Here is a 12873-nt window from a genome sequence, read left to right as displayed (position 1 = left end):
AGCATGTTCTGTCCCTAGATAGTACATGGGTACCATATGTAGCCCAGATGAATGTTGTAAGAATTTATTTAATAAGTGTGATAAATAGCTTCATAAATCTCTGTAACTGACCAATACACAAGTTAAAGCTGCCTGCAGACAGCTCTATTATCTTAAAAACTCTGAGAAAGTTCACTTTTTTAATAGAGCTACTGTACTATAGTTTTTGGAGCCCAGAATATCCTTTTCCACCTTTTTGACATGCCTGCCTTCCAGGGCATAGTGTTAGCTATTTGTGCACGAGGAAAGGAGGCTTCATTGAATACCAAAACCACAGAATTAATTCATTTTTAGTACAGTCTGAACTTTTTATGACTAAATTCCATAGAAACCCTACATAGAAACCTACCTTATTGAACTGAGCCCTAAATTTAAGTAGTGGTTTTTCAAACTATTTGGGAAATCGTCTTTGTGTATCTCTAGTCACTCTCAAACTGTGTAAGCAAGCATGGCTCCACAGAAGAGTTTACATATTAGCAATAGGAATTTTATTTAAAGTATGAACAGTACTGAGCAATTTTCCTGGATGCCAAAGTGTATTAGTATACAAAATGAAATATTTATATATGTAGCTGTTTTCTCTGTGGTCCTGCTGTGTCTTTAGAAATCCTTTAATTCTATTAATTTCTACCAGAATATGCTTTCTTCCTCATTAGAAAGGACTCCTTTTTATTTCCCAGCTCCCACTTTTTTTTTTTTTTCTGGGAGATCAAAAAATAAGATCCAAAAAGGATATCAGAGTATTCCAAATACAAGATTTCTGTGATCAGCATCAGAAGTGACCTCATCTGCAAGCATGCAAAACAGGTTCAAGGCCTTTAGAAGAGAAATCTTTTGGTAAGTCCAGTGGACCTGGGTATCTTCTAGCTAGAACATATTTAGCCATTTGTTTATGGAGTCTCCATCCTTGGAGATACTCAAAAGCCATCTGGTCACTTTCCCAGGCACCATTCCTTGGTGGCCCTGCTTGAGCAGGAGGGGTGGACCAGTTCACTTCCAGAGATCCCTTCCAACCTCAACCATCCTTTGAGCCCATGGGCCTATGAGCCTATCACTAGCAGTTTGGAGTCCCAAGTTCCAGCATGTGAGATTGTCTACATTATGCAATGTATTGATTGAGATGATGTTACAACTTTTTTTTTTGCCCAAAAAAGAATTCTCTGGTAAAATAACAAGTAGTACAAATTTATTGTTCACCAGAAAAAGCTTTAGTTTTAAAACTGCATTTTATTTACTCCATCCAGTTCAGATTTTGCAGGAGTCTTAGAGAAAATCCCATTAAAAAAACCCTTGCTTTCTGCTTTTACCCTATACATATGTTAAGAAATGCAAATTACTTCAAGGCAGAGTGTTGCTGCTAAAAAAAAATAGAGACCAGGTATTAGCAAAAGCAGAGGGCAATGCTGCAAATCTCAGTTTATCCTTGCAGAATTCGTGTCCTGCTGCTGTATGCATTCTGGCTTTCCACTTCTGCTGACCTATCCAAATTCCTTAGGAGCCTTTCTCTGTCAAGGCTAATTTTATCCCACTGCTCTCTCCATGAGTGGGGATGGAAAGAAAGGTAGCAAGATTCTCTCTGCAGAAGGAAGCTGAAGTTTCATGCAAATAATTGCCTAATCTGAAAAGCTCTAAAGAAAATGTCATTGAGAAGGGCTGTTTCCCATAGCCATTTGTGGTAATTCCTTCTGAAAGTGGAGTAGTGCATTTCCCTCACTCCTTACAACTAGAGAGCAGAGGCTATTTTTGCCTGCTTGTGCCATATTGAGAATATTCAGGGTGAAACATGTTTCCTACGTCTCCTAATTTGCACTCAGTAGAAAACACCAAACTGAGCTTGGAAAGTTGATTATTGTTTTATCACAGGGGTGCTGCACACAACCTTCAGCCCTCAGATCCTCACACACATTTCTACAGCTGCTATTACCAAACTATCAGTAATATGTTGCTGATCTTCTTTTTCTGTTCCCTTGCTGGGGCTAAATGGTAAGGGCTCAGCTGCCAAAGCAGCAATAAACAGACAGCAATAAACTGCAGGCAAAGAAAATATATGAAAGAAGATTATTATAGCTATGATTTGCTCTAGGCCTCCACAGACATCCCACACTCAGATGCTTTTCCAAAGAACCTTTAGCATCTCCACATCAGCCTGGTGAACTACAAAGCATTGTCAGTCAGAGAGAGAAAAAAATCACCTGTCACCATTTGCATAAATATGCAATTAAAAGCCTCAGTATAGGCACAAATCAACTGCTCTTTGTCAGCTTATGTCTTGGTTGGAGGAGACAGAGCAAGAGGAAGACTGCCTGTGCTGTCTCAGCACAGCAGGACTGCAGCACAAAGGCTCTGCTAGAAGAGCTGTTGGTCAGGCACTGTCCCCGATGGAAAAGTGGCTGGTGATGAAGCAGCAAGGAGTCCAAGCATGTGCACAGCCCCTGCCCTCCCTTGCCTGCCCTTGTCTCTGCTGGGCTGCCTGTGCTGCCACTCAGACTTGATAATCCAAGAGGGAGTCTGAAAAGATGAGCAGAAACTTTTTCGAAATAAAACAGCCATGATCCGGAACGGACTAAATTTAAATTTATTCATTTAATCTTGCTGCAACATCCACCCTTGCTCCCACATCTTTCTCATGGGATGCTGCCCCTCTCCCTGCACCCTCACCATAACTTCCTTGCAGATGAACTTTGCTCTCTGGGGGCAGTTTTAAGTCAAGGAAGGAGAAAAGGAGGGAAAATAAAACCTTTGTTGGCAGAGCTATCATCAGAGCTATTTTCAAGTGCTGGTATGTCTGGGCTTCTTCTGCAATGCTGGGTTTATGGTACTTACTGGTAATACAGAACAAAGCAGCTGTACTCCCAAAAGATTCTCTCCTTCTTTGTCCCCTCCCAGTTTCAACATAAAAATGGCTAGGTAATATAGGCTGGTCAGTCAGTAAGAAAAAAACAGAAAACATGAGACCTGTCTTCAGTGCAGCCTGGTTCAGGCTAGTAGTTTATAGTGGAGTAATAGCTGAGAAAAAGTAGACCTACTTCAAAACTGTTGTCTAAAGATATACATAGAACTTGACCACCCAATTTGCAGCATGATCAGAGAGTCTAGCTTGGAGTGAGTAGTTTGGATCTTTTTTTTTTAAAGGCTTTTTATTTATTATTTTTAGTGTATTATTATTATTATTATTATTATTATTATTATTATTATTATTATTATTATTATTATTATGGGTTGAGCAGGGGTTAGACATCACTGTTGTTCTTCAATAGCAAAGCAATAATGTGTGTAGAAAAATAACATAATTCTGAAAAGTCAGTGCTGCAAGACTGTTGGTAGGGCACAAGCATCTTTACTTACGACTTTGCAGAAAAAAAACCTGCTCTGTTTAGCATTTTTTTAGGTTCCCTTGTATTATCTAGTGCTATGGGGGCTGAGTTCTTTCCAGAAGTGCATTAAATCCTGTGACAAGTCTCTGCCAAGGGCCATTCCATTTCATCCCACTTTTCTTCTCCCTGAGGAAAGAAAGCTATATATGATGCATTTTCAGTTTACCTTTTAATATTTTTCTGTGTTTAAGACTCACATTAGCAAGTGCAAGATCAAAGGAATATGTTTGTTTGTAAAGTAAAAGGCTAAATTTTCATGTGCTTTATATCTAAGTGCATTTTGGACTGGGTCTGCAGGTAGTTGTTCCCTGACTAAGTTTTCCTTTTCCAAAGCACTTGCTGTTATGGTAGAGAAGTAACAGAGATGCTGATGAGCTTTCAGTGTTAGGGTTGGCTGCCCTTTGCCACCATTTTCCTTCTCTCTCCCCTCACTTTCTGCCAGCTCTAGCTGACACAAATGTGTCTCTGCTGTTCAGCAAAGCAACGAGCAGAACTGACTCAGTATGAGCAGAGCCCACTACCAGGTGGTTTTTGGTTGCCTTTGGACAGCTTTGGGGGAAACAATGGGTAGAAAATGAAATGCAGAGGGCAGTGACCTCATTTCTGTGCTATGAGCATTTTGCAGCTGGCAGTAAGCCATGGGCAGGAGGAGGCATGGCTGGAAAAAACTCTGCTGCAGCAAACCTGACAGGGTTTTGGCAGGAAGAAGCACAAGCTGGGTAGGTAGGGTTCTCAGGTGACATGAACCAAACATCACAGATGCTCATCTAAGACCTTCCCACCAACTAATTTCTTTTTAGGTAGAGTAGGAGGAATGCAAGTGAATATGAAGGGAGGGGCAAAAATAACAAGGATCAGTAGATACCCTTTATACATCCAGCTACACAGGAGGCAACTCAAGCTGCTAAGTAAGTAACCTGTGGCACTTTCCTTGTTTGCCCACTCATTTCCACTAGGCTTGGCTAGCTGGCACAGGAGGAACAACTGGAAAAGAAAAGGAAAAAGAAAAAGAAAAAGAAAAAGAAAAAGAAAAAGAAAAAGAAAAAGAAAAAGAAAAAGAAAAAGAAAAAGAAAAAGAAAAAGAAAAAGAAAAAGAAAAAGAAAAAAGAAAAAAGAAAAAGAAGAAATCAACACAAAGAAACCCACCCAAAAAAAAATCCAAAAATCCCCAAAAAACAAACCACCAAAACAAAAAAAAAACCAAAGTGCTCCTCAAACAGAAAAAATAAAACAAGAAAAACTGAAGACCTTTGATTTTTCACCCTGATGTTTGAGGCTGATCGTAAAAATTAGGACAAAGCAAGGTGTGTGTCATCTATGGTGTAAATGTAGTCAAAGTTCCCAGCAGCATTTTTTATAGGGAAGATAAAATTTGCCTGTTTTTCCTCCTTGCATTAGTCTTAATCCCAGTATACAGAAGAGTGTGGTCCTAGTCAGACAGCTCACCCCAGAGCAGCTGAGCAGATGTCTGTCCCAGTGAGTCCTGGCAAGATGTCATAGCAGGCCAGATTGCAGATAAGGAGGCACTCCTCCCCTGCCACTTTCAGTGGGAAGTAAGGGGCTAAACACTTCTGAGAATTGGCCAGTCATTCCTGAATGTTGTGCAAAGTAACTTCTGCTCCTGGCACCTAACAATTAGAGGAAAGAGTAACTCCTAAATCTCTGCCCCCACTGAAAACTCCCAATTTCTTACAGCTAGGATGGGAACCTTCCACCCTGTAAAACATTAGCTGTCCACTGGATTGCTATTCTGCAAATAGACTATTGTCACATAAACTATGAATGTTTCCCTTATATATATAATTATCCCAACAAAAAGAATCAATTTCTACTCTTTAAAGATAAACCTTTACACGAGTTCTGTGGGGTGAGAGCAGTCAGACTACTCTTAAGAGTGTGCTGTAGCTGTGAGAGATTTCCCCTCCTTCCTTTGCCATTTTCCCTTGGCAATGCCATGACAATTGTTCAGTGCTGGCTAGACTCCCTGAAAAGGACTCCAAAACTTGCTGCTTCTTCATTATTTTGATACAATGACTGACAAGCATTTGGACATAGTGAATGTGGCGCTGTAACACGGATTTAGCCAGGTCTCACAGTAGAAAATTACAGGGATGTTAGCCATTAGTTACTTACAATACCAACCATCAACTGCTTTTTTGCAGTGCTTTCTGTGGGAAGATCTCAAAATACTTACTCAGTAGTATATCCATACTTGTAAATCTAGAGCAGTTCAATAGACCCCCATGAGACTGGCAGACATTGGTGAGCAGATACAGCCAACACAATCAGCAAGCACAACGTATGAAGCCACAGAAACGGGACAGGGAGAGCAGAGATCTCCACGCCTTCGCTTTGCAGTCTCAACAAGCAGCTTCCCTCTCCCATTTAAAACTCAAAGCTTGTGCCAACAAACAGCAAGAGGATTTTAGGCTTTCACTTCTGCCAGACTCTTAGAAAATGTTATCCCTCTTCTCCCCAGCTGTTTTCATAGGCAGGGTTGGTGCAGACTGTTTTCACCTGTGGGACTTGCTACTCCCACACCAGTTTCTCCATGGACAAAATCAGCTTGGGGCCAGAAGGGCAGTCACTTACATTCTCTTTTTCTCTGCAATCAGTAAGTCAAAGGAACATGTAGGGGAGGGAAATGGACCATATCCCAAGCCAAGAGCACCTTCTTCTCTATTTTCAGAGAAAAGTGTAAGGTTGGGTTTTTCCCAGCCTCCTTTTTATAACCTCTGACTTTCTGCGCAGGAAATGGCTCTTTCTAGTCTTGATGTTATCTTGTAAATGTATTAATGCTGCTGCCCTGGGCTTTTGAGTGGAGAAAGGAATCCAGCTTTCCTTTCCAGAAAATCTTTTAATAACTTCCCTTGGAGGCTGCTATTTTGCCCAAGGCAGAGACTTGCATGGCACAGCTGGGACTGGAGAGGACAGGACTAGGGGAATGGGGCAGGGAGACCAAAAGAAGGAAGCTCACTGAAGGGAAAAGGAACAGGCATTCAGGAGGCAGATTTGCAAGACTTTTGCCTGTTTTCCTGCTGAGGTCAGACTGTTGAATGGAAACAAGCAAAAAACAAGAGACAAAGGCAGCGCAGAAGACTTTTAATAGCTCATTTTAAATTATATTGTCAACATTGTGAACGACTTACACCTGTCAAAGGTGGTGCAGAATATCATATTGTATTTTGCCATTTATCCAGTGCATATGTTTAAAAAATAGATACAAACACTGTCCCATCAGGAGCTTCAGTACAGAATTGTTCTTTTTTAAGAAACAGTTTGGCATTGAAACAGAGGTGCAAAAGTAACACAATATGTTCACAAAACAGGTTTTAAATAAGTTTCTAAGCATGCTTTCTACTGAAATCTATTTTTTAAAATTCAGTTTTACATCTATAAATATGCAGTACAAAAATGCAAGTTTACAAGCCATTTTTCCTAATAGCTATGCCATTTGAAGTCTTAAGTTGCAACATTCCTCCAACATGATGCATATATTTAAGCACAATAATATTAAGTATTTAAATATAAAGTTATGAAGTGTTTGAGAATATAAATTAGTAACAACACAAAAATACATGCAGTGTGAAATAAATAATTCATCAGCTTTACATATGAGGTTATATATAATATTATACAAACAAAATATACAAGGTTATAGGATTTGATCTTGAAGTTGCTCACATTTGTCACTTCAACATGTGGGCAATCTCAGTGCAGTAAAAATGTTACTTTATGGGGTTACTCATGCACTCAAAATCAGGTGCACAAGACTACCTTAGTGAAATGGCTCCTGACTGGAATGGTTCCTGGCTATAACAGGCCAAACAGGAAACTTGGTGTGGAAAACTTTGGAGTTTAGTTGTAGTCTTGTGAGCTGAGATACTGTTGGCATTCTGGGTCTCCTTTAATTTCTGGAGATCCAGGAATTCTTCTGCCATTTTTTGGATAGACACACCAGCATTCAGCAGATTCTCCATCCAGTAAAGTTTCACACTAGAATATTATTAGACAAAAAAAAAAAAAAATCACAATGAGTAACTGTAAGATTACCTGTGAGGTACTGCCAACAGAGGTGTTGGACAGAATTAGGATCAGAAGGTGGGGACCTGCCATGCACAGGCTTGTTCTGAATGCAGTGGTCTGCAGAGCCTCTAAACAACACACTTGTTTAGGGAACCAAGACCTAAGCTCAGCTATCACAAGAGCAACTTCAGATTTAAGACTGTCCAGTCCTTGGTGAACAGCAGTAGAAAACAGCAATATCTTCCTGTGCCAGTGTGAGAAATGGAAGGATGGCAGAATACACAATCTCATAGGGTGAGAGCAGTGATTGACTTTTCTGTCTCTTCACACAAGGATGTTTTGGGTTTTTTCTTGGGGAGGTGCTTAAACAGGTTTCTGTTTGTGCTTGATTAGATCCCAGGTCACAGTGTCTGTGAGTCACACCGTGATGCCATGCCCAAAACCAAGGAGTCTTGGTGACACAGATTTATGCAGACCTACTAAATTTGTGTGCATGACCTGTGGTTACAGGGTGTGGCTTGAGGTTCAGAGCTTTAGTTAGTTTTGCAGATTACTCTCACTGTAACTTGCAATAGGTTTTTTCGAGGGTATAATGGAAATGAGCAAATAACCTAATCCACAGGTGACAAAAATCAGTATTTTTGTTAGGCTTTCAGAAGGTTAATATTGCTCCAAAGAGGTTTTTTTTTTTTTTTCCACTGCCTATGCAGGTTTTCCACTGCATGCAAGCTGAGAGCCCACTTTTTACTTAGTGATTATCATATATTTAATGGGTTTTGGCAGGTAATATGGCAGATATTATGAAATAATGTCAACTGAATGTATGCTAACAAATCAAGTACATGGGAGCAGACAGGGTTAAAATATTTTGTAAAAGACTTTGAGTGCACCTGTTCTGTGAAGGGAAAAGACTCCTGCCCCTATTGCACACAGCCAACAGCATGCAGCTCACCTCAAAGAGAAGGATGGGCCATCTGCTCTCACTACTAAGTATCCCTGTTTTCACAACCTGCTGAAAACTTGTGAGCTGGGGAGCTGAGGGCTGTGAAAGGGCTGGCTGTATCAGGCTAGTCACTACTGAGAGCAGAGATGGGGGGAAAAGGCACGCACCTGTTTACTGTGGTAAAATCCATTCTTGTTGCAGTTGGGCAAGTAAAATTTGTAAATCTCCCCTCTGCTTCTCTGCCGGGCCTTCACCAATTTATACAGGGCTCTGTAGAGCTCCTTCTGACAAGGACCCTGCAAGAATACCAGGATAATGAATCCCAAAATCACAAGGACATCAGCTACACAAAAGATGATCAGAATATAGACAGCAAAAAGCTGAAAATATTTATTAGGCATAAAGTCTACACCAGACTGTTTTGCATGTAGTTTTTTTTTCCTTCTGCAGGAGCACAGCCAGAAAACTCTGGTGTTGCATTTAGACCTTTGTTTTTACTCTTTGAGGTTTTTTCTGTTCTCATAAACATGAGGATTTTAGTCCTTAAATTGCCACTCAAGAAAATTTAACCTGTACTAAGTAAACACATTACTGCTCAGAGAATACAATCTCTCCTGTTATGGGCAGATGGGCGTTAGAAGACTGGTACGTGAGATCGGTCACGTTTTCCAGGTTGCCATGACCCTGTGCTCTGTTGATATATGGAGGATAGGTGCAAGACATATATAGATGGTGCAAGAACAAACATCTGAATGTTTGTTATCTTTTGTACAGGACAGAACCGTTGCCAAAGCAACATGGAGCCGTTCTGTAGCTCTGGAACCAAACCCCAAAGTTCTTGGAACTGGGAATGAAGAACTGTTTGCAATATTCACTGTTTTCAGTGAATTGGCTCTCTTTTTCAAAGTCATAATTTCTGTACATCAACAGTACCTAACATGTTTGACTCAGTACAAGACAGGAAAAGTGATGGAACAAATATTTCTACTTTTGAGTGAAAACATAACTTCTGCTTTTGCAAAACCTCTCCATGTTAGCATCTCACATAAACTGTCATATTCCAGTCTGTGGGTTTATCTGTGTCTCTGGGTGAGAAAAGCAGAAGCCTTAAAAATCACAACTGCAGCTAACAGCATATGTGCATAACAGTTAAAACTAAATCAGTGATTAAGTCCTGTCTGGATATGGAATGAGGCTTCCTATGGTAGGGCAGTGATTAGTATGTTTTTTCTTTTTCTTTTCCATTTTGTCAGTGACCATTATGAACCCAGGCCACTAACCCAGCTCCATAATGCAGGGTGCTGCTGCCCAGGACTGCTCCAACCGTGGTTCTCTGGTGCCCTCAAGTGGAACACAGACCTGCTTGCAGAGGCCCTACACCCTCCTTACCCACTAGGGTTCTGCAGTGTCGAATCCCACTTCAATTATTGAGCTTTTTGTTTTTCTACATGAATGTACTTAATAGTGCTTCCTTGTGATCAGAGAGAATTAAATTTTGTCTTGCATTGGTGTTTCATCAATAACTACATGGAAGGACTCCCTTTTATTTCTCTGTGTTTTGGACCAGTGACAAATGCCTTAACTAAACAAAAAAAGAAGTACAAGAATTTAATATAAATTCCTGTAAATTAAGGGGCCAGGTTCTGATCATAAATATGGTGAAACATTCTGCATGAACTCTGTGTAGGAGATACCCAATGCATGGCTGTTATTGCTCCAGATCTTTTGTCTGTTCCTCAAGCATCTGATGAGCACATTCTAAAAGCTGGTTTGCCAGCTGCCCAAAATACTGACATCTCAATGTTGCTGATAGAATTTTTTTTGTGAGGCTCTACTGAAATGTTCTCTGAAAGTTTTACAAAGAAAGCCCACCTTCTCTTTCAATTTCTTCAGTTCAGATATTCTCTTCGCTTTCATGTTTTCATATGCAGTGATGGAATTCCAGGGAATGGATTTATCCTGGCCTATGGGAAACATCAACTGATAGTTCAGCAGCTGATCCTGGGTTATTTCAGTGCTTTCCAAAGGCATATCATCAGGTTCTATAGAATCTGGAAAAGAATGATATTAAGGTGAACATCTTCAGTGAAATTTTGTATTTATTTCTCAAAGTTTAAAAAGATGAAGAGAAAGATCAACCAAAAGGAAAAAAAAAGTAATATATAAGACAAATCCATTATTAAGAATAAATAACATGTGCAGCATGGCAAATTATACATTGGTAGTAAGTTCATAGAAGGGCTCAGCAGCTATTCTCTAACAAGCTGGTTATTTTATGATCTTTCAAAATTACTTGAATCCCAAAGATGAAGCTGCAGCCAATCTGTTAGAAGAGAAAAAAACTTTCTTGACTATGGTGGGTTGTAGAAACTTGGCTAAATAAGAAAAGACTGAAGCTAAACTTGTAATGAATTTAGATTTTTGTCAGCATGATGTATTTCTGGTTTTATTCATGAGAGGAAATGGTCAAGACCTCATCCCATGGCATCCTGTGCTTTGTTCTTGCCTCAAAAATAAGAAAGGGTAGCAATTCACAGGAGCCAGAAGCAGCTCATGCTGGCCTGCAGTAGACTGAATAGCAAAGGACTGGCAGAAAATATTTGGTTCTGCCTGATCATGGCCTTCATGCCTAAATTAATATGGGTGAACTCTTCCACTGAAAGCTCCTTGCAATTGCATACAATTCATTATAGGATAAATTTTTTATGTGTCTAAATTACTTGCTGGATAAAGGCTATAAATAGGCAAGGGACTAAAAAACACCCTTTGACAATGTTCAAGAAAAAAATGAAGATGAGAAATTGAGGAGGGAAAGAAAGGAAGAAAGAAAGGGAGGAAGGAACGAAGCAAGCAAACTCTGGAAAGAATCAAACCAAATCGAATGCAGGTAGCTTAAATACTTGGTTTAGTCACAGTTCTCTGCCTTCCCCACCCCCTCAAGTAGAGAAACTCCACTTACTTCTACAAATGGCTATTGTTATTTCGAGACAATGATTATTTTTGTAATGCTACTGAGTTACCTTAACCACCACTTCATGGACATAGCAGTAGTGATGATGAAAACAGTAATAACAATAATAATAATTGGAAAATAATGATATAACACTTAAGAAATTGCAGCCCATTATATACTCAAAGATGCTTCTAGCACTCCACTACTCCAGGTATATTTTATTCATGAAATGAACTCAAGCACAAAGCCTTTTCATTCTCTGTCACGACTTTTAGAGTTGGACATAACCAAAACCTAGAAAGCATTTGTCCTACTCCAGCTACTGTCTGCAACCTCCCAGATACTTTACTGCAGTTATTCTGCATTGTCCCATCACTGTGCTTTGGGGTTTCTGAGCTTTCAGGCTGTGCCGTACCAGCTTGCTGCGAACACCTCAGGCCCGGCACCGGGATGCACCTCACCGGGAGCGGGTCAGAGCACGTTTCCCTGGAAAGCGCATTCCAAGCCTCCCTATTTTTCAGACGCCTGCCCAGCTTCCCTCATTGTTCCCATTCCTGGCCCCGAGATCCCGCGCCCCGCTGCCCGCAGCTCCCGGCCCCTGAGCGACGCGGCGGGGCCGCGATGGCGCCGTACCTGCCGGCTCCTCGGAGCGCATCCCTCCGGCCTCGCTGGCGGGCAGGCACGTCCCGTGCCCCCGGATGAGGGCGGAGAGCGGCCGGGGCTCCCCGGGCGGGACGTGGCAGCGCAGCCCCAGGCGGCAGCGGGCGGTGTAGACGCCGCAGGGCTGGCCCGGCCCGAGGGCGCAGGCCTGGCAGCAGCCGCAGCCGGGCTGCCGGGCGGGCTCCGGGCACTCGGGCGGCACGGGCGGGCACAGGGCGAGCCTCTCCGGGGTGCAGGGCGCGCAGAGCACGGGCTGGGAGCCGCGGGCCGGCGCCGGCAGCAGCGGCAGCAGCAGCGGGAGCAGCGGGAGCAGCAGGCGGGCCGCGGAGCAGCCCCGGCACAGCGCGCACCGCGGGCCGCTCATGCCGCTTGGCAGGGCCCGGGGAAGGGCAGCTCGGCGGCCTGGGGAGCAGGAGGCACTTCACACGCACTCGCCTTGCCCGGGCCATTTATACCGTGCTTTGCCCGGGTATTAATCTTTAACCCCGAGTTAACTATTATCTGAGCAGGAGGGCCGGAGAAGCATCGTTTCACTGGCAGTTCAAGTCCCCGGCCACTCTTCCCCTCCCCTTTCACTTTCCCCCTTTATCTATTTTCTTTCCTCCAGACATGCAGGAATGCTTTTATTCCCTCACTCCCACCTCTTTGCCCCAACACAGTTAACAAGGGAAAAATGTGGCGGGGGCTGGAGACAGACTTGGCAGAAGGGAGTGGATGAGTGGGGGCTATCCCCTCCCCTTTGCTTGTCACACACGTCTCCTGTTCTTGACTTTTCACAAAGATGTAAATGTTCAAAAAACAAGGGGAGGGGAGAGAGGAGGAGGGAAATCCCATTGAAACTGAAGCAACTGGATACATATTTCCCCAGCAACACATGC

At 42.2% G+C, this 12873-nt stretch overlaps 1 protein-coding gene across 1 annotated transcript; it reads right to left on the bottom strand.

Moving 5' to 3' along the window:
* Nucleotides 1-6499: 6499 nt before the first annotated feature.
* On the bottom strand, nucleotides 6500-12424 carry IGFBP1 (insulin like growth factor binding protein 1). The gene is made up of 4 exons (XM_056485423.1): nucleotides 11969-12424; nucleotides 10255-10433; nucleotides 8550-8678; nucleotides 6500-7409 (listed from the first exon to the last, which is right to left on the bottom strand). The coding sequence occupies exons 1-4, from the start codon at nucleotides 12357-12359 to the stop codon at nucleotides 7272-7274; spliced, it is 837 nt and encodes a 278-aa protein (XP_056341398.1). The 5' UTR covers nucleotides 12360-12424; the 3' UTR covers nucleotides 6500-7271.
* Between the last annotated feature and the right edge of the window lie 449 nt (nucleotides 12425-12873).

The sequence above is a fragment of the Oenanthe melanoleuca genome, chromosome 2 (assembly GCF_029582105.1).
Source record: "Oenanthe melanoleuca isolate GR-GAL-2019-014 chromosome 2, OMel1.0, whole genome shotgun sequence".
Classification (NCBI taxonomy): Eukaryota; Metazoa; Chordata; class Aves; order Passeriformes; family Muscicapidae; genus Oenanthe; species Oenanthe melanoleuca.
Note: the sequence above shows the minus strand (reverse complement) of the source record. Positions and strands in the feature narration are given on the sequence as shown.

Bases quoted from the DNA above. Each gene is read 5' to 3' on its own strand.
- IGFBP1 (XM_056485423.1), bottom strand. From the start codon at position 12,359: ATGAGCGGCCCGCGGTGCGCGCTGTGCCGGGGCTGCTCCGCGGCCCGC. The intron at 10,434-11,968 runs GTACGGCGCCAT...ATTCTTTTCCAG, and splicing joins GCGCTCCGAGGAGCCGGCAG to ATTCTATAGAACCTGATGAT. The intron at 8,679-10,254 runs GTGGGCTTTCTT...GTATTCTTGCAG, and splicing joins TGAAGAAATTGAAAGAGAAG to GGTCCTTGTCAGAAGGAGCT.